Source organism: Hoplias malabaricus, chromosome 1 (genome assembly GCF_029633855.1).
Source record: "Hoplias malabaricus isolate fHopMal1 chromosome 1, fHopMal1.hap1, whole genome shotgun sequence".
Lineage (NCBI taxonomy): Eukaryota > Metazoa > Chordata > Actinopteri > Characiformes > Erythrinidae > Hoplias > Hoplias malabaricus.
The window spans coordinates 18396778-18423928 of NC_089800.1; the positions used below are offsets into that span (position 1 = coordinate 18396778).

General features: G+C 42.7%; 1 protein-coding gene across 2 annotated transcripts in view; it reads left to right on the forward strand.

The window, feature by feature from the left end:
- The window catches only part of ctnnd2a (catenin (cadherin-associated protein), delta 2a), a 386140-nt gene that overhangs the window by 28168 nt on the left and 330821 nt on the right, over positions 1-27151 (forward strand). For both annotated transcript variants that reach the window (XM_066663258.1, XM_066663348.1), the window contains exon 2: positions 20910-21048. In XM_066663258.1, coding sequence (XP_066519355.1) covers positions 20920-21048 — 129 coding nt within the window. In that variant the 5' untranslated portion in view covers positions 20910-20919. The remainder of the gene's footprint in view (positions 1-20909; positions 21049-27151) is intronic.

Genomic DNA, 27151 nt, shown 5'->3' on the forward strand with positions numbered 1-27151 from the left:
GTCCCTTAGGTTTTGGTATTAACAAACCGTTAAAGGGGAATCCCGTAATAGTCTGGCACCCTGTTCCTGTCTTGTGTCCAATGATTCCCTGTAGGCTTCAGACAAACCCCAACCCTGTACAGGATGAGGTGGCTACCGAAGATGAATAAATCCTTAAATAAAAAGGATTTCCATTTAAAATTTATAGATTCATTAAAATTTGTCACACACCACTTTAGACTGGCATCACACACTCATCCAGTTAATACATAGAACTGTAAAAAAAAAATAAAAACAAAAAAAAAAGGAGATGAGCAAGAGAGATCCTCAGTCTGTCATGAGGACCGGACTCCTGCGTGAACTGGCACCATCAAAGGTGGAGGCGTTTGCTTTTTAATCAACAGCAGATGGTGCGGTGAAGATGAGGTGCTTTCCAAGTCTTCTTTATCAAATCTGGACTTTCTAATGATCAAACACAAGCCCTTCGCTTGCTTTTCATTTACCACCAGGCTTGCACTACTGCATGGTGTTTAATTTAAGCTACAAATAAGGCTTTGCATCTAGACTGATTCATTTAAGCAGAAACCAATGCCACAAAACATTGCAGGAGCTGAATAAAAGAAGTGACTGCAATCAATTCAAGACGTTATAAAGTCGAAAAGTGGTGGCATGATGGCTCTGAAGGTAATGTCACTGCCACACAGCTCCAGGGTCCTGGGGTTGTGGGTCTAATCTCCACCTAGGATCACTGTCTGTGAGGAGTTTGGTGTGTTCTCCCTGTCTCTGTGTGTGTTCCCTTCCACACAGTTTCCTGTGGGTTCTCTGGTTTCCCTCCCACAGTCCAAAATCAAGATGGTAGATAGATTGAATTATAAATATGTGAAATTGTGTAAGTGTGTGATGTCCAATGATCAAAAAGAGCTAAGCTTTTATTTAATAATCAAAATACTCAAGTATTCAATTGTTGGTATTCGGTGTATTATACTGAAACTTTGTTTTCTGACATTGGGATAAAGCTAACTTTAGCCTCTCTAGCGTGAGACTCTTTAGGCCGGTGGGTTCTAAAGTCGGGGGCATGTGGTTTTCTGATACAGTAAGATGTATGTAGATAGTATTCAGAATACAGTTACGTTGTTGAAATTAAGGGTTTATATGAAAGGGTTTACATCTATTTAACATGTGACAATAAAATTATATTACAGTGATCATGTATTTCCTAGAACTCTTGAAACAAAACACATAAAAACTTTCCAGTTCCATTAGTTGCCTGTTCACTCGAGGTCATAGATTTGATATGAACCGGGACAGAAGAAAAAAACATTGTGTAGTGTAACCGTTGTTTGTCAACTACTTATTTATTTTCAGTGTCCAAAGAAGTGCCTTGAATACATTCTGCTAGTTCTTAGAAGAGCACAAAGGAATATTCTACTTTTAAGTAGAATACTTTTAAGCATGGCATGACATATTCAGAGTATGTTACATACATTAAGTAATCCAATGGAATAAATTATGAATTACAATTTAGGACATGCATTAGGTATTCTGTAGTGTAATACATTATAAATGAAACCCAACACTAGATAGAGATGATTTATGAAAGATTTATTTGAATGAGAGGATATCACATTTTTCAACCTATTAATACATTGTTCCCTACTGCTGGACATATTGACCTGCTATAAAAACAGGCTTACATTCATTATCTGTAAGCGCTTATCCAGTTTAGAGTCGCGGTGGGTCCAGAGCCTACCTGGAATCATTGGGCGCAAGGCAGGAATACACCCTGGAGGGGGCGCCAGTCCTTCAGAGGGCAACACAGACACACACGCATTCACTCACACACTCACACACTCACACCTACGGACACTTTTGAGTCGCCAATCTACCTACCAACGTGTGATTTTGGACTGTGGGAGGAAACCGGAGCACCCGGAGGAAACCCACGCAGACACAGGGAGAACACACCACACTCCTCACAGACAGTCACCCGGAGGGGGAATCGAACCCACAACTTCCAAGCCCCCGGAGCGGTGTGACTGCGACACTACCTGCTGCACCTTCGTGCCGCCCAAAACAGGCTTACAATTATGTCTAAATATAAAACAGACATATTTGTGTTTTTATATTTTTATTTTCAGAACCAGTAATCAGAAATATCAGGGAATGCTGCTTATATATTGCTGTTTGGGTCTGCCTTAGGTAGAACAGGACCTGATACTGTATCTTGGTTCAGCAGATCTGAAAGCATCCATAGATACTGCTGTATACAGTATATACTCTGATCTAGTAGCAAAAGCATCCACATCATCCTGCCCCAACTGTAGAGTCTGCAGTTTTGGAAAATGCATGAAATATGTATAATTTCATAATACAGTGCAGCACATTATGCCGGCTTCACCTCTTGTCAGGCTAAGACACACCGCCTGGAGAATATTGTATGCATGTCTAGAGAGAGAATGTCAGATTATAGTATGCTGCTTGCTGATTGTCTGGCTTGTTAGAGGCCTGCAGAAACCCTTGTAAACTCAAAAAATCTCACTGTGCTCTCGCTGATTGCAAAAGAACCTTAGAAGCACTTTTTACACATCGACACCATTTTCTCCAGAGGAAAAAAAAGAAACAAATACAGACAGAGCAGACCAAACAAATCCTGCATTCATCTCATCTTGCATCCGTGGTTGTAAGACGAGTGATAGTTCAGGCAGATACTGAATGCAGAAGCAGTGCTGGTCTGCTGGACGTCCAGCATAAATTCACACATGGGTCTCATTTGCATTTCACAGAGATGCGAAAGAGGCACTGGCCATCCCGGCTGGTGTTAAATCAGTATGTTTTCTTTTAGACCAGTGCACAGTGCAAAAAATTGCAGCAGGACTCAATGCAGCTGGGGCTTTGTGTGCATTAGAAAAGAAATCAGCCACAGATTCTTTTACAGTCCCGTAGGTTCTAGGTATTAATAATGCATTAAAGGGGGTTCTGCTTGGCAATGGGGCACTAAAGGTGGTTTCGCTGCTTCAGTGTTGTGTAATCAATCCCCACCTTGGGTCACTTTCTGTGAGAAGTTTTTGTGTTCTTTCTGTATCTGCATGGGTTTCCTAGAACTGCAAAATAAAGCCACACCAAGAAGCAAATACTATGTAATAAACAAATAACATAAGAGTATTATTTTTAAAGTGTTTGGGGCTGTTTTTCTCAAGCATGCACTTCCTCGAGGTTTTGGAAACAAACACTGCTCAAGCAGTTTCTGAAGCCTTGCGATTCTGTTCTTCAACCAGAAGTTGTTCAAACAAAGTAACTAGAGTTTGAAACTGGTTCTGAAGTATAGCAGGTTAGTCTTAGCCTTGCTCCTGCTCTATCTTTCTCTTTTGGAACAGCATCTAAAGACCCTCCCGTCAGCCGAATCTCAGATGAACTGGCACAAGAACCAGTCTGTCATTGGATAATCGTATAAGCTCGTCTGAGCAACCTTCTGAAGTCACCTTCAAGAGAAATTCCCACGTGTTCAAGTAGTGGTCACGACTGTTTGATATTAGCCAGGTAATTATGAAGCCGGACTGGAACACAAATGAGTTGGAGAAGAAAGAGACACGGCTGAAGAAAGCAAAGGAGATGAATCAAGACTTGGAAGGGAGGAATATTCAAAAAGTAAAGAGTGACAGGTATAACTTTGGGAGAGTACTTGATTTGATACATAGTAGCCATATCGGACTGGTACCAGCAGAGAAAGCTTTCTAAGCTTGGACGGTAGTTTTATCTTTGTTGCTTGATTAGCTTTTAAATAAAAGAAATCCGAGCATATCACAGATAGTGTATTTGGGCCTAAGACTGTCCAACTGATCTTCTTTTCTCTAAACGGTGGTATCTTTACAGTTTTAGAACAGCTGTCATTGGAGACGTTTTGTACCTTTGAGTTTGGAAAATAATTGTGAAAGTTTTGTTGAAATTGGTGTTTTTAAACTTTCACTGGTTTCATACATTGTCAGATTTTTCATTCATTCATTCACCTTGTGTATCAGGGTTGCAGAGGTCCAAAGTCTACTCGGAATCACTCCCTCACGGGGCACTAACACAATCGCTCACACAGACCGGTGGACAACATTAGACTGACAATTCACCTACCAACATGTATTTGGGCTATGGAAGGAAAGGTGAGCACCCGGAGGAAACCCACACAGACACAGGAAGAACACACCACACATCACACAAACAGTGACCTGAGGTCAGGGTCGAACCCAGGCCAGAGCTGTTGGACTGTGGAATGTTGTGGAAAGTTTTGGCAGCCTTTTCTGAAAGAGAAATATTGCCAGAGATGTAACTGTAGGAGAAGCTCTACTGCAGCTGAGCAGACAATGGACATGGATCAGAGTGCAGCCCTGCCCTTTCTGCTGCCCAGCAGGAGGAGAGAGAAGGGCACCAGAACACAGTCTGGTGTCACGCCTATGGAGATACAGCCCAGTGACAGGCTAGAGAGTGCCTAGTTTGAATGCTGGCACACTGCAGAGGCCAGGTGGGCATTGCTGCTATGACATGTCAGGTGCTACTCTTTAGTCCTAGACCCCACATTTGACCAGCTTTTGGAAGAAGGATGCAATCACATGAAAAATGCAACAGTCAAGTCCGTGAAGTCAGTGTAATGCCACTCAGCTGCTTCTCAGTCTTTTGTTTGAGTGTCACATCCTGGCCTTTCCTCTGAATGGTGGTCTGCAGTTATAATACACACATTACATTTTTAGAAAATGGAAGTCCAACCAAGATGTGCCATATAAACTCCTAAAAATGAAGGTTTTTCAGAGAACCTGAGAACATTGAGTTCTATATAGAGCCATCTCCATAATGCACTGTATGAGGAAATGATTTCTCAGATCGATGGAGAAGGTGTTGCATATGGCTCTGTGTCGAATCTTTTTGATTCTTCTACTGAAACAGTCTGGGCATCAACTTAATATGAGAACCCTTTTTTATCTTATAAAGAACCATGTTTAAAAAATGCTCCATAGAACTATATACAACAACTTCTCCATCAATCTGAGAAACCATTTCATCTGGGAACCAGCCCTCCATGCAGACTGGTTCTAACTAGAACCATTTCCTGGGCTGAAGAGCCTGTGAAGACCCTTCATTCTTCATACAGTTCTCCAAATTTCACAAAGCTAAACTGTTAGCATTTGTTGCTAATTAATATGGGTGGGAAGTAAAGCAGTTACACGTTTCTTAAGAAATAATTTATCATATTATGAACATAATCAAAAACGTGCAAGTATAGGACTGTAGCATATTTAAAGAAGTCTCTTTTTCTAATAACAACTAAAGACTGTTGCTAGAGTTGCTTCCAACATCCAAATGTAGTTAGTAGTTCTAGCAGAAATAAGAAAAAGTTGACACTCATTTTTGTACAGTTTTACAGATTATCCGTCAGCAAAGTTATAAATAAAGGCCCAGCTTTCAATGCATGATTACCGTGTTACTACAAAACACTGCTGAGCATAATATATCATGTGGGCTTCTGCTTTTGGACAGCTTTGGTGAAGTATAGAGGAAAGCGAAAACTTTTTGGAGAGGCCCATTTTTTTGTTTACTATGCATTCAGTGGCATAACTCTACGAATGCCTGACTGTGTTCTCCAGACAGGCCGTGGAGCTTTGTCAGAGCTTTCATGTCTTATCTGTGCTGGAGGAATGAAATGTCAACCCCCCCCACTCCCCTCCCTCTGAGGCTGGGGCACTGTCAGCAGCCAGCCAGCAGATATAGCACATTTGGAAGAGAGCGGCAATTACACGTCGGACCCCGGCTCTGAACAAAAGGCGCCCGCTCTGAAACATGTCACCAAATGATGCCCTGCGTCTCTGGGCCCTGTCGTTTGGTCCTGGGAGGTGACAAAATGTCCATGCTCCTCTTTCTGGTCATTTTATCAGAAGGCCTACTGTATCTACTGTCCCTCTCTCTTTTTCTGGGCTTTATCAGACTCTTCGCAGAGCCCGGTATTCAGCTCTGCTCCCCTTGTTCAGCTCGATCTGTTTTGTTTATGTATTTCTGCATTGTTGTGCGCAGGCATTTGGCCTGGCTTCCTGCCACATTATCTCCGGGATGGAACTGACATTCAGCGTGGGAAGGGAAGCCTGGTGCTTGCCAGACCTGCTTCGCAAACCGCCGCTCTGACATGCGCAGTCAGTGGGGAAATCACTCCATCGACGTGCTCCGAGAGAGAACGTCTTTCCCTCTGATTTGCTAAGCCTGATCCTTTGGGATTTTCCATGGTGTAGACTAGGAAGGCAGGCTGCAGCGAACAAGACGTCTAGATCTCCTCAGTGCGCTGTAAAGGCTACTCACAAAGTTGGTAAACTACTTGTGTAGCTGAGGAGACCACTCAGCTTTGGCCTTGTAAAGTTTCTGCTCTGGTGTACTGTTGCTAGGGAAGGCTGTTGTGTGAGGTAGCACAGCGTAATCCTCAAAGGCCCAAGTCACCAGTTAAACCCTGTACAGCTCTAGGCCTGCAAGATTTCAATCTCTCCTTGCAGCTGTAACCCTGCTATGGTTCCCACAGGTGGCTGTAAGTAACAGCACTTGCGGACAGTATAGGTGGTCAGAGCCCTGCAGTGGTCTTTTGCACTGACTGAGAAGTCTTATGCGCATCTCTTCTTTAGTAGTTTGCATAGCTACTTCTCATGTCTTTACATTGTGGTGGTAGCCTTTGATTTTAAAGGTTGTGTGGCTTAAAGGAACATTAGATAACATGTGATATTCTTGCTATTGGGCTCCCCCTAGAGTGTAATTCACTTTTATAGCACTGTTCTGAAATCAACCTTCTTCAGATGTTACACAGTGCCGTTTCTGCAGTTCCCCAGTTTTCCCCAGTAGCAACGACAGAGGCCCTGTTCTCCCCGTAACAGGTGAGTGAAGCATGACAATGATTTTGAAATTGTAATCTTAAGGTAAAATATTACAAGGATTGCATACTTCTTACAGGGGCATATCTTTTAAAAAAATCACTGCACATTAATATGGAGATCCTCCCTGGGATGGAACAAGTTGCTGTGTCCCACCCCCTCATTTGACTTTCTTCAATCACAGTGCTGAGTGCAGACAAATGCACTCAGAATTCATTTAAAGAAACAGGTGCTAAAACCTGGAGTTCAGAACAGGGCTTTTTAGACAGGGGGAAAAACCTGCTGTAGTGTTTGATCCTTGTGGTATTTTGACCAAAGCATGTCACGGAGTACATCCTCTTTAAGATAGATATAACCTTATTTTAAGGCTCCATTGCCTTTCATTAGAGTTAAATACATTGCAATTACTTTAATTCAAAGGAGAATTAATTAAAGTTCTCGGTAAATCAGGATGCATATTATTTTGTGACACCAGTTATAAGCATAGTATAATAAAGCTGTGCTTACAAACATGAAGGTGTCTGCATTTGGAACTTGCTTATTAATAATGAGCTGAATAAGGTCTGTTAAATGAAACCGAGTACTACGATAAGCTTGGACTAAGACTGTGATTAAGATAAAGGAACCTTTGCCCTAGTCCGTATGCTAACATAGTGTTTATGATAAACAGTGCAAATCTACTGCATGTCTATTGGGTCTGCAGGTGGATGATGTTGACTTGCAAAATCAGTGGGAGTTATGGAGAAGAGAGCCCAGCCTAAATCAGCTCAGCTTCTGCAGGCTTGCCAAGCCTCTGTCCACACTGAGCTGCAGCTTCACACAGGCATGTTTGCTGTTAAAAGCCGAGCGTTGATGAGTCAGAGGCACACAGGCATTTACTAGCAGACAGCCTTATTTATAGAGGGTGCAGACAGGCCTCTCTGCAGCTCCTGACAAACGCCCTGGCCTCGCTCCCTGTTCTCCTGCACTCAGAGCTGAGAATTTCTTTTCTTTTCCATGTCACATTTTGTGATAGGAATATAACACTGCAATTTAGATCATTTCCTGCCAGGGCTAGGGCTGACTGACCCCGGACACGTTAGAAAGATATGAGATCCCTAAAAGTCTGACCACACACTGATGAATCTGAATTGTCAACACGGGTCATTTTGAAAACTTGTAGCCTGTGTATTTATCAGACTGGATATTCCTTTGGCTTTTGTGACATATCTTGATGAACATCTGAGAGAGAGAGAGAGAGAGAGAGAGAGAGAGAGAGAGAGAGAGAGAGAGAGAGAGAGAGAGAGAGAGAGAGAGAACTGCTTTAAATAATGTCAATACTTTGAGGAACTCCTGGTCAGTGTAGGCAGGCAGAAGAATGGCACCTTTAAGCATAGGCCTACTTGTCACTACAGAGATAGGAGAACTGTCTACACACACTCCTCACAGACAGTCATCCAGAGGAAACCCACGCAGACACAGGGAGAACACACCACACTCCTCACAGACAGTCACCCGGAGGAAACCCACACAGACACAGGGAGAACACACCACACTCCTCACAGACAGTCACCCGGAGGAAACCCACACAGACACAGGGAGAACACACCACACTCCTCACAGACAGTCATCCAGAGGAAACCCACACAGACACAGGGAGAACACACCACACTCCTCACAGACAGTCACCCGGAGGAAACCCACGCAGACACAGGGAGAACACACCACACTCCTCACAGACAGTCACCCGGAGGAAACCCACACAGACACAGGGAGAACACACCACACTCCTCACAGACAGTCACCCGGAGGAAACCCACACAGACACAGGGAGAACACACCACACTCCTCACAGACAGTCACCGGAAGGAAACCCACACAGACACAGGGAGAACTCACCACACTCCTCACAGACAGTCACCTGGAGGAAACCCACGCAGACACAGGGAGAACACACCACACTCCTCACAGACAGTCACCCGGAGGAAACCCACACAGACACAGGGAGAACACACCACACTCCTCACAGACAGTCACCCGGAGGAAACCCACGCAGACACAGGGAGAACACACCACACTCCTCACAGACAGTCATCCAGAGGAAACCCACGCAGACACAGGGAGAACACACCACACTCCTCACAGACAGTCACCCAGAGGAAACCCACGCAGACACAGGGAGAACACACCACACTCCTCACAGACAGTCACCCGGAGGAAACCCACACAGACACAGGGAGAACACACCACACTCCTCACAGACAGTCACCCGGAGGAAACCCACACAGACACAGGGAGAACACACCACACTCCTCACAGACAGTCACCCGGAGGAAACCCACACAGACACAGGGAGAACACACCACACTCCTCACAGACAGTCACCGGAAGGAAACCCACACAGACACAGGGACAACACACCACACTCCTCACAGACAGTCACCCGGAGGAAACCCACACAGACACAGGGAGAACACACCACACTCCTCACAGACAGTCATTCGGAGGAAACCCACGCAGACACAGGGAGAACACACCACACTCCTCACAGACAGTCACCCGGAGGAAACCCACGCAGACACAGGGAGAACACCTAGTCCCAAATTAACTGTTGCTAATTCTATCATTTTGTGAAACCTGGGTCCCTTCCTGACAGGTAGTTGTGCAAAGGGTGCAATTTGGGGGATATTCAAGCTCTGGTGGTTTGTAGGATTTTAATTATTATTAATTTATTATTAATTATTAATTATTATTAATTATTATTTTAATTGCACTTTTACTACTGAAAATTTGTGTTAAATAAAATCGTAGATAATACAGTTGTACATTTGTGTACCCTGAACCCACGCCTTTTTTTCTTCAATATACCATATACACACCTATGGCGTAGTCTTGTTTACTTTTATTAGGGATTGTACCTGTAGCAGTGATTTCCACTTTTCCCGCACATGGTCGTGTGCCCGCACAGGGACAGCACAGGAGAGACCCCTGGAGAGCTGGGGCTGCACTTCACATTTAATTTCAATATTCATTAGTGTTTGTGACACAATTCTTGACTTCTGTGTTCAAAAATACCTCTGGACCACATCACAGTGGCTGCAAGACACTTTTCAGCCACTTGCATATGATTCACTGCCTGTTTTAAATCTGTATTCCTGTGCTTTGAGCGCATATAGTACACTGGTATTAAAATGTGAGAAGCCATGTTTACAGCTGGTTAGAGGAAGGAAAAATAATTATATATGCGTTGTGCTTTTAATGCAAAAAACTTAAATTGAGTCTCATCTGGTCAGGCTTCAGATGCAGTTAAGTAACAGATGTAAACAGAATCCAGTCAAAGTAAATCCAGATACAAATTTGATGCCAGGTGTAAACATTCCCTTATGGCTTGGCTTTCCCAACAGGGATTTAGCCTGGTCCATCTCTACAAGGCACTTTAAATGAGGAATTTTACAAGGTACCTGCAGGATAAACGGTTTAATTGTATTTAAGATCAATGGAAAATGCCTAGAATTCCAGATGGTAAGTCATACTCAGAGCAGGGAAAGGGACATGATTAATTTTTTATTTTTTTTTTGCAGTAGACAGGTGCCCTGTCCAGGATGCCCTATGATACCATGTAGGCTCTTGACCCACTGCGACCATGTCCAGGATGAAGCTGTTACAGAAAATGGAAGGATTGATTGGTGTTTTGATTGTAAAAGGGAATAATACATTACATATGAATATTATTAAGCAAGCTGGTCACATCTACACTCACTCTCTCAGTTGTGTTTAACAACACGGCACACAATCCCTTTTGAGACATTTTCATTTGTAATTCTGTGACCATATCACCTAGGCCTTTTATGTACTTGTTACTAGCAAACATTTAAACAGAATGGAGCAATTTTATAAGTCATGCTAAAAGGGAAAAATATCAACCATGTCATATCAAATGCACAGAAAAACAGCAGTCAAGCGCCAGGGAGTGTCCAGTGAATTGCAATGTTATCAGTGATAGCTTTAACGAAATATCTCATAACAATTGTGAAGAGGGATTGGTGCACATGTTCATTAAGAGAAGCTTGTCAAAAACACTGACTTTATTTCTTTGATGTATTCTTTTCTCATCTGTGTGTCATGTTTTGAAGCTGTTAGCTCATCAGCAGTGAACAGTTTATATAGGAAGTGTGTTTACCCTGCACTTGTCAAGATTCTATCATAGCTTGCTGGGATATACTTATTAAATTAAGCTTATGACAATTATATTAAGCTTATGAGGAAATTAAAAATAAGTATAAATATAAGCAGCTTGTATTTCCTGTGTAACACCTACCAACCCGCATATGGGAGACTGGGGTTTCGTTCCTTGCTCAGGCAAACAGCCTACACTAGTAAGAGTCCATGGGAAAGACACCTTGTGCCTGAGCTCCTGCGTCATCAATAGGTGCAACTTTAGGGCACATTTCCACTGCGTGGAACCTACACTCGACTTGACTCGGTTCAGCTCGGCTCTTTTGCTTTGCCACTGGCCAAATCTGATGCCTGTTCATCGGCATATGAGTCGAGTTGAGTCGAGTCAAGCCGATCACACGCAGTGGAAAAGCACCATTAGAGTCACTGAATTCATACCTTAATACTGTTTATCTGATACATCTGGATGTAAAATGTGTATTCAATTTACACATGTATTTTTGCAAGCACTTCTGCCCCTGTACTTAAACTTTAATGTCAAAATTGCCCATTAATGCAACATATCTGCCCTTTGCCCTGGGTTATTTTTCTGCTCCTGATGTTCTCAGATCCATGCCTGTTGGAATAGAGTGTGAATTATGTCCTGTATTGCTGGATGCATTAGCGAAGCTCTTTTAGCCAGTTAAAGGAGCGAGACTGTGTTAAGAGGCTTTAGCTTTGAAGCCGCCACAAAGAAGCTCGCTTTGCGAGGAGTGGCGTGATTGTGGGAGCCGTAATGACTTCATAATGTGTATGATGTAGGCGATTGGAAATTCTCGCATCAAAGTGACGATGGTCATTTGTTAAAGTGGATACAGAGAGGCCTTTTGATGCTAACGATCTCAATACAAGCCCACACTGAGCTAACAGACTGCGTTTGACAGCCGTTTGCATGTTGACAGCAATTTACCTTTGACTCTTTTAGGCCCGGTCATCAGATGCTGCCTCTCCAAAGCACTCGAGAGGTTTTATACCCACGACAAATCGCTTGTGGCGAGTTCTCTTGGGCAGACAGGGCTACGTTTTGGTTTCAAGCATCAGGCGTTGTGTACGTAGCGTTGAGGATAACAAGCTGGAGTGATAAACAGTGCATTACATTTTAATGAGACTACAAGGGACCCTCATTTGAATACTGACATGTTGAAAGGTTTCAACTCGGAGAGCACTTGTGTGTTAATACATTCAGCACGCGACATTGCCTTCAACAATTTTTTTCGTCTCACGCTCTTTTGCTCCTACGTGACCAAAACGTCATTCTTGTCTTACACAGGAGCCTCTGCATTTTTAATTAGCATGACGACAAAAGATATTTCATGTCTTTTATTGAGCTTTTGTGCCTTTTCAACAAGGAAGTTTGAGGTCTCTCTCTCTCTCTCTCCCTCTATCACACTCTCAGCCCTATCTTCTATTTAAAACACATTCAGTGGCTTGAAAACAAGCTGAAAAACCTGTGTTTACTTGCTGAAGGGCAACACAGCCCTTCAGACACAAAAGGTCTGTCTAATTGCAGAGTTGACCTCAGTCTGGCCCTAAGCCAAGGATCCTACACAACTTTCTAAAATTGTGGAGTAATAAAATAGGTTACAAAAATCAAGGGAATTAAGGGCAGTGAACAAAAAAACAAAAAACAGCAGAATGCTTTGTGCTGTTAGAGCTATTAAATACTTACAACTAACCAAGGTTATAAACATCACTTATCAGTGTGATATTTGCTAACGGGGGTCTTTGCTAAAGCTGCCTCTGTGGATAATTAGTGTCTTCAGAGTGTACTCACTATTAAATTATCACTATATACGCTGCAGAAACATAAACATATGCTGCAGGTAATGTTCATTTTACAGGGCTCCAGGGTCTGAGTGTCTGAGTGACTGGGTGAGTGTGTGAAATTGTCCACAGGTGTGAGTTGGTGAGTGACTGGGTGAGTGTGTGAAATTGTCCACAGGTGTGAGTTGGTGAGTGACTGGGTGAATGTGTGAAAATGTCCACAGGTGTGAGTGGGTGAGTGACCGTGTGAGTGGGTGAAACTGTCCACAGGTGTGAGTGGGTGAGTGACAGTGTGAGTCTGTGAAACTGTCCACGGGTGTGAGTGGGTGAGTGACTGTGTGAGTGGGCGAAACTCTCCACAGGTGTGACTGTGTGAGTGACTGTGTGAGTCTGTGAAACTGTCCACAGGTGTGAGTGTGTGAGTGACTGTGTGAGTGGGTGAAACTGTCCACAGGTGTGACTGTGTGAGTGACTGTGTGAGTGGGTGAAACTGTCCTTAGGTGTGAGTGTGTGAGTGACTGTGTGAGTGGGCAAAACTGTCCACAGGTGTGACTGTGTGAGTGACCATGTGAGTCTGTGAAACTGTCCACAGGTGTGAGTGGGTGAATGACCGTGTGAGTGGGTAAAACTGTCCTAAGGTGTGACTGTGTGAGTGACCGTGTGAGTCTGTGAAACTGTCCACAGGTGTGAGTGTGTGAGTGACAGTGTGAGTCTGTGAAACTGTCCACAGGTGTGAGTAGGTGAGTGACCGTGTGAGTGGGTGGAACTGTCCTTAGGTGTGACTGTGTGAGTGACCGTGTGAGTGGGTGAAACTCTTCACAGGTGTGAGCGTGTGAGTGACTATGTGAGACTGTGAAAATGTCCACAGCTGTGAGTGGGTGAGTGACCGTGTGAGTGGGTGAAACTGTCCTTAGGTTTGAGTGGGTGAGTTACATTGTGAGTGGGTGAAACTGTCCTTAGGTGTGACTGTGTGAGTGACCGTGTGAGTGGGTGAAACTGTCCACAGGTGTGAGCGTGTGAGTGACTGTGTGAGACTGTGAAAATGTCCACAGCTGTGAGTGGGTGAGTGACCGTGTGAGTGGGTGAAACTGTCCTTAGGTTTGAGTGGGTGAGTTACATTGTGAGTGGGTGAAACTGTCCTTAGGTGTGACTGTGTGAGTGACCGTGTGAGTGGGTGAAACTGTCCACAACTGTGAGTGGGTGAGTTACCGTGTGAGTGGGTGAAACTGTCCTTAGATGTGACTGTGTGAGTCTTTAAAACTGTCCACAGCTGTGAGTGGGTGAGTGACCGTGTGAGTGGGTGAAACTGTCCTTAGGTGTGACTGTGTGAGTGACTGTGTGAGTCTTTAAAACCGTCCACAGCTGTGAGTGGGTGAGTGACCGTGTGAGTGGGTGAAACTGTCCACAGGTGTGAGTGGGTGAGTGACCGTGTGAGTGGGTGAAACTGTCCACAGGTGTGAGTGGGTGAGTGACCGTGTGAGTGGGTGACTGTGTGAGTGACTGTGTGAGTCTTTAAAACCGTCCACAGCTGTGAGTGGGTGAGTGACCGTGTGAGTGGGTGAAACTGTCCACAGGTGTGAGTGGGTGAGTGACCGTGTGAGTGGGTGAAACTGTCCACAGGTGTGAGTGGGTGAGTGACCGTGTGAGTGGGTGAAACTGTCCACAGGTGTGAGTGGGTGAGTGACCGTGTGAGTGGGTGAAACTGTCCACAGGTGTGAGTGGGTGAGTGACCGTGTGAGTGGGTGAAACTGTCCACAGATGTGAGTGGGTGAGTGACCATGTGAATGGGTGAAACTGTCCACAGGTGTGAGTTGGTGAATGACCGTGTGCGTGACTGTGTGAATGGGTGAAACTGTCCACAGGTGTGAGTGGGTGAGTGACCGTGTGAGTGGGTGAAACTGTCCTTAGGTGTGAGTGTGTGAGTGACTGTGTGAGTCTGTGAAACTGTCCACAGGTGTGAGTTGGTGAGTGACCGTGTGAGTGGGTGAAACTGTCCACAGGTGTGAGTGGGTGAGTGACCGTGTGAGTGGGTGAAACTGTCCTTAGATGTGAGTGGGTGAGTGACCATGTGAATGGGTGAAACTGTCCACAGGTGTGAGTGGGTGAGTGACCATGTGAGTCTGTGAAACTGTCCACAGGTGTGAGTGGGTGAGTGACCGTGTGAGTGGGTGAAACTGTCCACAGGTGTGAGTGGGTGAGTGACCATGTGAGTGGGTGAAACTGTCCTTAGGTGTGAGTGTGCGAGTGACTGTGTGAGTCAGTGAAACTTTCCACAGGTGTGAGTGGGTGAGTGACTGTGTGAGTCTGTGAAACTGTCCACAGGTGTGAGTGGGTGAGTGACCGTGTGAGTGGGTGAAACTCTCCACAGGTGTGAGTGGGTGAGTGACTGTGTGAGTCTGTGAAATTATCAACAACTGTGAGTGAGTCAGTGACTGTGATTGGGTGAGTGACCGTGTGAGTGGGTGAAACTGTCCTTAGGTGTGAGTGTGTGAGTGACTGTTTGAGTCTGTGAAACTGTTCACAGCTGTGAGTGAGTCAGTGACTGTGTGTGGGTGAGTGACTGTGTGAAACTGTCCATAGGTGTGAGTGGGTGTGTGCTGGGTGAGTGTGTGAAGTTTTTCCCATTTATAAGTGAGTGGGTGAGTGTGTGATGCCCTCTGGTGGACTGGTGCCAGGTTATGCTCCTGATTTATGCCAAATGATTGTGGTTGGGCTCTGAACCCACTGTGGCCTGAAAAGGATGAAGAAGTTGCTGAATGAATGAATGAATGAATGAATGAATGAAGCAGTTCAGTTTCTGATTTGCCAAAAGTGCAGAGATAAATTTAAAAAGTTTTTAAAATGATTTGTACATATTTTTTATTTGTCAGTTTTTTATTGGTCAGGGATGTGTTATTTTCACTTAGGAAAAGAACAAAACATGTCATTCGACCAGAAATATTCAAATGTTTCACACGTAGCTGTACCATATTTAAAGTTCTGTGTGTAGTGGATGGGACTTATATTGTTTTCTCTCTGGTATTAAAGCAACTCTGTAAGTGAAGTTCTTACAGCAGTATTGTAATCATTGCTGGATTATATCCTGCTGAAGATGGCATAAAAAGGCCATGTTAGCTGAATTTGGTTTGGAAGATTATTTTTAAGCATTGTTCTGGTGTTGACTCCCCAGGAGTCCTTGCAAATGCCCTGACCGTCCCGCAGTCCTCTCGGTTAAAGCACAGCTCTGAGCTCGAGGTTGGGAAGGCAGCTTTCCTCCTGATTGCTTTTCAAGCCTGGGGTTTAAACAGACAAATCTATTCCAGAAGGGCTGTGAGATATGAACGCACTATTTCACTGCCCAACAGCCATTTTACCTTTACAAGCACAAGTACAAGTCACTGAGAGAGTAATGAGGTGTGCTGCCATCCTAGAACACCCAGGGGTAAGAAGTAAGATAATGTAATGTACTTCAAGCATATTTACAATAATGCATGTGTGTGAAATACAAAGGTAAACAGGCCTGGCAGCTTTTTTCTTTCTTTCTTTTTTTTTTCTTCAGGATTTCATCTGCTGTTGTTTGCAGACACCTCCTCATCCTTTGTTTCTTCTGAAATCAAGACTATTAAGGGAGCGTTTGTCTTTGAAGGCTGTTTTAATATTCGTTGCTCTACTGGGAAGGCATTTCACTAGATGTTGGAACATCTGCGGGGGGGATTTGATTGCATTCAAATACATGTTAATGAGGTCAGGTACAGGTTGGATGGTTAGTTCTGATTCACAAACGCCAATCCTGCTTATCTTAAGAATGTTGAATTGAGCTCTATCCCTCCACACCGTGTGTGTGTATGTGTGTGGGGGGGGTGGTGGTGGTGGTGGTGGGGGGGGGGGTTCCATTGATCCACAGCCCACTTCTCTCTCTATCCAGTACTAGGCATTAGGGGCGGTAGTACATGGACCGATGCCACGGAGCAGGTAATAGAACACATTCATTGGAATCTAAAGATTTCTGAAGACATCTCCTCTGTCTTGATGCAGAAGACCCATCTGGTGACATTTCATTTCTTCTTTTTTTTCTTTAGTCTGAGCTGTCATCAGGCTGCATTTGGCTTCAGCCCAACGACAGGCAGAGGACTGAGGCAATGTGTTTTTGTAATGAGATCATTTGACCGTGTCCAATGAACCCGGCTTACTTTTGAAGGTCATACGGTGCGGGACAGCCAGTGGAAGAGAGTTGACAGACTGAGGAAGTGACCGTTGGCCTCATCTCCCAATCAGCCGTAGTCGTGTCTGCTGTCGTCTCACTGCCGTTTCTATGTGTGATAAAAGTCCCTACAATATATTTTTCTTATTGTTGTTTTGTCATTTGTGAATATATATATATATATATATATTGAGTTTGGGCATCTTCTCATTTAATGATTTTTCTTTGTTTTATGAATGAATACAGAAGACATTAAAAATATGAAGGAAACTGAGACACCTGTCATTTTAGTGTGGGAGGTTTCATGGCTAAATTGGAGCAGCCTGGTGGCCAGTCTTCATTAAGTGGACATTGCACCAGTAAGAGCAGAGTGTGAAGGTTCAATTAGCAGAGGGTAAGAGCACAGTTTTGCTCAAAATATTGCAATGCACACAACATTATGGGTGACATACCAGAGTTCACAAGAGGACAAATTGTTGGGCATGTCTTGCTGGCGCATCTGTGACCAAGACGGCAAGTCTTTGTGATGTATCAAGAGCCACGGTATCCAGGGTAATGTCAGCATACCACCAAGAAGGACGAAACACATCCAACAGGATTAACTGTGGACGCAAGAGGAAGCTGTCTGTGAGGGATGTTCGGGTTTACTGTTTTCCCCACATCCGGGAGAGTTACAGTGTGGAGAGGTCCCAAAGAAACATACCACCCAGACTGTTGCATTCCCAGAGTGAAGCATGGGGGTGGATCAGTGATGGTTTGGGCTGCCATATCATGGCATTACCTTGGCCCAATACTTGTGTTAGATGGGCGCGTCACTGCCAAGGAAAACCGAACCATTCTGGAGGACCATGTGCATCCAATGGTTCAAACATTGTATCCTGAAGGCGGTGCCGTGTATCACGACGACAACGCACCAATACACACAGCAAGACTGGTGAAAGATTGGTCTGATGAACATGAAAGTGCACTGTAAAAAATATCCACTTTAACATTTAAGGACTGTTTTGTTTACAGTACATTTCTGTTAAAAAAACAGATATACACTGTAAAAAATCATCTTATTTACATAAAAATAACAAAGAAACATTGTTTTGCTATAAAATTAACATGTAAATTGTGTGACAAATTAGAGAAAGGAGACTGAGATATAGTCGTATTTAGATATAGCCAAACTGCATCCTGTATTCAGCCCTTAAAAGGAGATATTGCTGAAAGGACTAAAGAAATGTTCGGTATCTGGGTGCCACACGTGGAACACAGGCTGATGGTGAACTTTCCTGACCAACACATGTCCCAACATAATATGCACAGAAACACAAACACACACAGTGATCACCCCAATGCAACCCAAAGTCTCAAAGACAGAAAAAAACAAAAATCACAGAAAATATGGAGAAGCAAAGCATGCTGGGAGCTCCCTAATGAGTCTCAACTCCTCCCAGTCCTTGAACACTTGTACCGTCCCTAATGGTTTGTGTGTTTAACAGTGAAATAATGTATATTTTACAGTAAAGGGATGTAAAAAATGTATTTTGGCTGATAAAAGTATTTACAGTATTTCACTGTTACAGAAACTGTTTTCAATCTTTTTAGAGTTTACAGTCATTTAGTGTCATGGTTTTACAGTTTTCCACTGTAAAATTCACAGACATTTTTTACAGTGTGAAGTTGAACATCTCCCATGGCCTGCACAGTCACCAGATCTAAATATTATTGAGCCACTTTGGGGTGTTTTGGAGGAGGAGCGAGTCAGAAAAACGCTTTCCTCCACCAGCATCACGTAGTGACCTGGCCACTGTCCTGCAAGAAGAATGGCTTAATATCCCTCTGACCACTGTGCAGGACTTGTATATGTCATTCCCAAGACGAATTGACGCTGTATTGGCTGCAAAAGGAGGCCCTACACCATACTAATAAATTATTGTGGTCTAAAACCAGGTGTTTCAGTTTCATTGTCCAACCCCTGTCTATATATATATATATATATATATATATATATATATGTGTGTGTGTGTGTGTGTGTGTGTGTGTGTGTGTGTGTGTGTGTGTGTGTTTGTTTGGGTGAAACGCTCCTTATAACTTAAGTATGAATGGGCAGAACTTAGCTAAACTCTAAATTATAATAGGCTTAAAATATTGTTGGTTTCTTTGACCTCACAAAAAGCTTTATTTTCATATATGGACTGTTTGAAGTGAGTAGTAAATGTTTACCTAAGCCTGTTACAAGTTACTGTACGTAAAACATCAGCATCAAAACTTATTTACAAAAATCGTTTGGGCTCTTTAAAGGATTCATCGTCATTCACAGAAAGTCAGGTTGGGCTGGTCTGTTGGCGGAGGAGCTGGTGTTTCTGAATTAGTCTGCTAAATTTGCCTTTTCCTGGGGTGTGTTGAAAAGCTGTTGGGTGACTTATATAACCAGGCATACTAATGTGTGAAGGGAAGATGGAGCTAGATAAACACTCGGGAAATTGCACTGTAAGTAGGTATAATTAGATTTTCTGAAGCTCGGTGGAGGCTCGGCGTCTTGCGAGATGAGGCAAGTCATCTTTATTAAGGCAGGCCTGGAGTTGGCAGGCCGGACCGACGAGTGTGACTGAATGCGACGACGACTTCTTCCATGACCATTTGTCACGCTCTGTGTGTTTTCATTGGAGGGAGAGCCGCTAATGCCTTGGTTATTATTCTGAGTTTGTCCCTAATCGATACAGATGCTCTGAAGGTTTTATCAATCATGGGTTTTCCCAGTTTCCCTTCTATATGACACTTGCTCATCTGCTGCTGCTGTTGTAATCAGAACAGCGTGGGATACAGTGTTTCTTCACTGAGCCACAGGGTCATTACACTGTCACTGAAATGGTCAACATTAGCGTTATTGCTGTTACATGGTTATCACATTTGTCGCTGCTGTAAGAGCTATTCTTCTGTTTATTCCCACAGTGACAAGACTCAAATTCTACTGCTGTCTTCATGAGCGTCTATGTGCTTTATATTTTGAGATGGGAGACCTATGCTTATTACTGCTTAGAGTTGTCACACTGCAGTGTTGATTTTGGTGCTAGATTAATTAATTAATAAATAATTCATGCATTCATTCATTCTCTGTAAAGGCTTTATCCTGATCAGGGTTGCGGTGGGTCCAGGGTCTAGCTGGAATTATTGGTCTGGAACACACCCTGGACAGGACTACAATCCATCACTGGGCATCACATATACACTGAGTCAGTCACACACTCACACACGTGGATAATTTCACAGGTCGACCTATCAGCAGGTGTATTTGGACTGTGCGTGGAAACCGAATCAGAATCAGAAATACTTTATTGATCCCAGGGGGAAATTGCAATTATTACAGTAGCAACCAGTTGTAAAAGAATAAACACTCTAATAAAAAATTTAACACAAAAGGAAATTTACAATATGTACACATCTATAATAATAAATACAGATATACTGCATACAGCAGTAAGAGTATTGCACATTTGAGTTGTTACACTCATAATTAAAAAATTTGTTCTATTGTTATTACTGTTCGTGTGAAAGGTGTCGTGCTTTAAGTGTGGAGTTATAAAGTCTGGTAGCCACTGGTAGGAATGACCTCCTGTGGCGCTCTGTAGTGCATTTTGGCTGAATGAGTCTTGCACTGAACGTGCTCCTGTGTCTCATTACCATGTGATAAAGAGGGCCTGATTAAGCTAATTGTGAGTTGTGCAGCTTTGAGTTGTGGATGTATATAAACACCTAACTGACTATAAACGTATGTTAATTGTTAGCTATGTTAGCCTTGTGGCTCTTGCTCAATACTAAAGAAATGTCTAATCCAGTATACATATAACACACACACACACACACACAAACACACCCACACACACACAGAGCTGATAGATGTGTCTGTGTTTCTTTTTCAGGTTTTGAGAAATGCCAGTTCCAGATCAACTAACCGAAGCGGACAACCCTGCCACGCTGAGCCCGGGGCTAAATGCCTCCAATGGCGATAAAGCCGAAACAGAGACCACCTCTGCCATCCTGGCCTCAGTTAAAGAGCAGGTAGGACCCCTTCTATATGATTCTGTTGTCCTTCACTTGACACTGAGAGCAGGTTTGACATAGAGCTGGGCTTTACCTGTTCTCAGAGCGCTCGGCTGCTAGTTTGAGTGGGCTCTAGGGTCACAGAAGCGATCTGAGTGCATTTGTCATTTTAATATTAGTGTCAGGGTTTACCAGCTGCCGAGAGTGGGAGATTAAAAGGGAAATGAGGAGAGCCAGAAGTCAATTCTCCAAGCTCTGCGCTAAACCACTGATGTTGTTAAGGACTTATTAGCTTTTTCAGCATATTGCACTTTTTTCCCCTCGTTTTTTTTTTTTTTTTTTTTTTTTTTTTTTTTAATTAGGAGATCTAATATAGGGAGCTTGGAAAAAAAAAAGCAGCAGGTTTAGTTTTTATTAAGATTAATGTGACACAATTGCAAGTCTTCGTTTGAGATATCAGTATGAAATTATGGGTTGATACTGATATCAGATGATATTTTTACTCTGTGTTTCAGTATGAGGAGATTTTAATTGAAGCTCTTAAATAAAAGCTCCACAGATGTTCCATTGCAGTTAACTTTTTTTCACTATAAAAGTGCAATATTAGATTAAATGGCTGCTGTTTTTATGTGGAATGTTTTTGTGTTATTCTGTGATGCAAGGTATTCTCACGCTAGATTTATTACACCATCAAGCTGCATGTTGATAATCCTCTAATATCCAGTTCAGAGTGTCGGCTGGTTAATGTTTTGGTCTGAGGCTCCGCATTGATTCACTTGTTGTTTTAATCAATATTTATCAATAATTTAACCCCAGTTCACTTAGTGCTTATCACTTGAGTTCTAATACTGATATTTGGTCTCAGATTGGGGCCATGTTGTTTGGCTCTGCTACTTCTCTTAGGAATTCAAGTCCATTTAGCATGTCCTTAGCTGAACCCACGCTTCGGTTCCTGGTATGTTTTGTGGAACATGTGCAATTGAAGATGCAAGATTTGTGACTTTGATATTGCAACGAAGAGTCTGATAAAGGCACCAGGGCTGAAACTGCTAATGAACCATTAAATATAAGGTGACGGCAATAAGCTATTGTGCTGATACAATGTTCATTTTTTTTATTCCTGCCTGATTACGAGCAACCTGTATTTTACCGAATGATGACTTTTATGCTCGGTTATTAAATACTACCCATTACCACCTCCCACGATTTCTAAAAGAGCCTACGTGAGCGTGCAGCCGACTCCTCGCATCCATCACAACACCGGCCGTTAGTTTTATTAAGACACAAAGGGCTCCCTGCACCAGTATGGCTCTTCCAGTGAAATATATTAACCGCTTTCAGAGCCTTGACGGCTGAGTGTGCAGCTTTAATAAAAGGAAGAGCATTAAAAACACAGACAGCTGATGCTGCAGCCTGAGTATAAAACTCGTGCTGTGGCTCCTCTCTGGATTTGATTAATGTGCCTGTGGATGTTGGCCTAAACTTCCCAGTGAAGAGGAATTCGTAAGCACTGTCATGGTTTGTTGTAGGAGCTGGTCGATATATCGCTTGGCTGATATATCGGCCGATACCTGTGACACTGTGACGTTGTACCTATCAATATGTCTTGACCAGTAACACCACGCTGCAGCAATTGGGCAAACCTTGGGCAAGACTTTTAATGTTAATTAGTCTGTCACTGTAACATGATTAAAATTGAGGGTCACTTCATCATCAAAAATATATATAAATTTAAGTAAAAAAAGCAGGTGGAGGGCCCTTATTAAAGAAGGTCTGATCTCACTTACTGCACGCACTTACCACTGGGATTCCCAGGAGCTTCTTATGAGAATCAGGCTGGCCCCAAGACATTAAAAAATATTGAGACCAAATGAGAACTATAGGAAACTGTCAATTCAATCAATGCAGTAATTGAGAGGGACAGAGTATACAATTTATACAGACTACTATCTTATATGAATGATTTTATGCCCTTTCATAAATTATACTGGGCTCAGCATCCCCTTATAACAGTTTGGCACCATTTGTACGCTCGAATGAACATTGACCATCATTAGCTGGCACTGCTGATATATGATGAAATAGATAAGTGATAGCTGGTGCGCTGCTGGAGCTTTATTTACTCAAACCCAAATGATGAATCAAAATTAGTGAGCACTGTTCTGCACAGTCGAGCAGCATATTTAATAAAAAAAAAATCACTAACACAGATGGATGTGTCTGTCTCTTATACTTTAGAATGGCATTTAAGCTTCTGTGCACATTTTAACATCTGGAAGGAGAATGTACACTTACAAGTAATGGAGTTCTGCTTCTTCGGTGCGTAGAGGAGACCTTTACTTTGTGTCCTTCAACTGATTGATTCCTTGGTATGTTCAACAGTGTTCTGCACTTTGTTTCATCATCGGTAACACGGTGTATGAGCTGAACATGATGGGAAACTTGATGTATTTAATCTCTTGGTTGTGTTTTTTCTCTCTTTTTTTTATTAAAACTGTTGTCAGAATCAAGCATTTTTTTTCCTCAGCACACAACAGTGAAGAATGTGCGACCTCACTGCACAATGATAATAACACATTCTGGCCTTGGGAAATGAAATCCAGGTACAATTTGATTCATTTTTAGCATTCTGCCGAAAATAATGACTGCCTCTGATCATGTGAAGCAACTCCTTATTATTATAACCTTGTTTTCCAATGCTGAAGGATGAAAGGCTATTTTTCCCCCTCTGAAACTCTCAGAATCTGACACACTGTATGCAAGCTTCATTACTGCAAAAGTCTTTCATATCTGCAGCAGGACAGTAGTCCTTTGTGAAAACCTTTTATCTTGTGCATTACACTCAGAATAGCCACACACTCTTTGGTCTGTGTTCTTGTTGTCCCAACCTGCAATCAAAGAGGCAGGCTGGTCATAGCAATCAAAACCAATTTTGACCCTATAATACACACATAGACAAGTGAGGCTCCTATTTTGAAAGTCAGTAATGGAAAATGAGGGCACCATTATTTTTTGCACTTTCATGGACAAGTGCCACCTTAACAGGGCCAAACCTGGCTTGGTGGATATTATTATTATTTGATACTGATATTTTTTTAAATGTTTTGACTACGCATAATCCTTAAAAAGAGCTAAAAGAGTATGCAAGTGTATGTAAGTGTGTGTGTGTTTCTGTGTGTGGCAAGTGTTGAAAGGAGTGATGGCAGCTAGAATTGGAACATCTGGAACATTTTACCATTCATTTCTAAGGTACGTTTTTATATAAAATGTACATTTACGGGTGCATCTCAATAAATTAGAATATCATTAAAAAGTTCATTTATTTCCGTAATTCAATTCAAAAAGTGAAGCTCATTATAAATATGCATTAAAAACAGATTGATCTAAGTCTTACAGCCAATGAAAATCATTAGAATATTATGTAAGACCAACTTAAAAATGTTGACCTACTGAAAAGTGTACAGTATATGCACTCAATACTTGTTTGGGGCGCCTTTTGAATTAATTCCTGCATCAATGCGGTGTGACACGGAGGCGATCAGCCTGTGGCACTACTGAGGTGTTATGGAAGCCCAGGTTGCTTTGATAGCAGCCTGGTGTCTCTCATCTTTCTCTTGACAATACCCCATAGATTCTCTATAGGGTTTAGGTCAGGCTAGTTTACTGGCCAAGCAAGCGCAGTGATAATGTGGATATTAAACCAGGTGTTGGTACTTTTTGGCAGTGTGGACAGATGCCAATTCCTGCTGGAATATGAAATTTGCATCTCCATAAAACTTGTCACCAGAGGGAAGCATGAAGTGCTCTAAAATTTCCTGGTAGAAGGCAGGACTAGTGGACCAACACCAACAGATGACATGGCTCCAAAAAACCATCACTGATTGTGGAAACCTCACACTAGACTCAAGCAGCTTGGATTGTGTGTCTCTGCACTCTTCCTCCAGACTCTGGGACCTTGATTTCCAAATGAAATGCATCATCTGAAAACAAGACTGTGTAGCACTGAGCAACAATTCAGTCCTTTTTCTCCTTGGTCCAGGTAAGATGCTTCTGCCCTTGTCTCTGGGTCAAGAGTGGCTTGACACAAGGAATGCGACAGCTGTGGCCCATGTCCTGGATACATCTGTGTGTGGTGGCCCTTATAGCACTGACTCCAGCAGCAGTCCACTCCTTGTGAATCTCCCCCACATTTTTGAGTGTCCTTTACTTGACAATCCTTTCAAGGCTGTGGTTTTTCCTGTTGCTTGGTCACCTTTTTCTACCACACTTTTTCCTTCCACTCAACTTTCCATTAATCTGCTTGGATACAGCAGGAGGGTGTTATTCTAATTTTCTGAGATAATGACTTTTGGGTTTTCATTGGCTGTAAGACATAATCATCCACATTAAAAGAAATAAATTCTTGAAATAGATCACTTTGTTTGTAATGAATCTATATAATGTATGAGTTTCAGTTTTTGAATTGAATTACTGAAATAAATTCACTTTTTGATGATATTTTAATTTTTTGAGCTGCACCTGTATTAAAACCGAAAAATCTGAGGGGACCCAAAAAATATATAGCACACTTCTCACTGCTGAGACCTGTTTAAAGTTTAAACTGTTAAGTGGTTAACTGCAGGATTCTGGAGAAAAATAAGATACAGGAATAAGTACGAGGAATAACAATACTGTGATTTTTAAGCACTGTAACAATATTAATTTTTCTCACAATACATATTGTCAAGAATTGGCCTTACCTTTTCAAGGAATATTAGTGCTGCGTTATTATTAATACCACCTAGTTCTACAATACCTCGACATAACGCAGAATATTTGTACTAGTTCGATCTTTGGAATAATGTCAAAACCTCTCTAGCTCTAGTGTATATTCGTTCAAGTCATTGACTGATTAATGTAAATTTACTGCACCAAATAAAGTATATCATCTGGAATAACTGTATTAAAATCAAGGGCAAGTCTTGTTTGTTTTTGTCTCTGTGTTTGCTGAGTTCTGAGAAAGCATTACTAGCTCACACATCTGAAAAAAAAGAAAAGAAAAAAGAAAAACATCACTCAAAATTTAGAGGGCATTGCTCCAGAGTTTGGAAAAGGTGAGTGAAAAAGTGTTGTCACAAATTATATGTGTGTGCCTTGCCTGAGCTGTTTTTGCAAAAAGAGGATATACTTGTTTGCTTCTCAAGGGGATGTCAGAACTTATTTTCACGTAAACAAACTTTGCTCAAAGAAGTGACTGTATTTGATCCCTTGTCCAAGCAACACTGTCCTTTGTGTTTTTAAGACACATGCTTCAAAGCAATGGACAAACCAATATGGGGCTCCTCGGGTATATGGTACTTACCCTTGGGGTGGAGACCCTGCCCGTGATGGAGTACTGGAGGCTTGACAGATGGAGAACGCTGATTAGGCCTGAGGCATGAACTCAAGCTTTGACCTCCACATCGCCTCAGCTAAGTCTCTGGTGTGCCCAGTGTTTGCTTCCCTCCTGTACTGCCACTCAAGGAGTTAATAAGAGGGCTGAGGGGAAACTTAAAAGAAAGATGGTGATAAGGTGCAGCCTTGTTGCAATCGCATCCTCATCATCTGCTCTATCAGAATGGTAATGTACTCTATCTATGAGCAGCAGATTCTGTCTGCTGAAGCATACAAGCGTTTCAAACCTATGCTTGAATATGGAAGCCATGTATGACTGGATTGCAGTTGTTTGTGTTCTGCAGTCACTCATACGTAACCCGCAGATTTCTGTAAAGTGTCTCAGTTGTGCTTGCTGCCCGTTTGTGTTGAGCATGAGCTAGGCACTTGCCTGCATTTGTGCGCAAATAAAGACAGCGGCAGAAAAGGCATAAATATTGATGGGATGCTAATGCTGGGTCTAACTTTCATGAGCTGGTTGCGTGTTTTCTTTGAAGTGTGCAGCGTTCTGGAGGCTGTGCTAGTGTGCCCAGCTCACGGCTCCCCTTTTATCCAGGTTGACAAATGAAGCCTTCTCATTTAGGACATCAGGAAGACTTTACCTGCCTTATAAAGCCAATGCAAATGGCTGCTCCTCTCAACTTTGGCACAGGAATTAGACTTAGCTTTAATCTACAAGAAAGACAAGTGTATATATCTTTTATCTCTG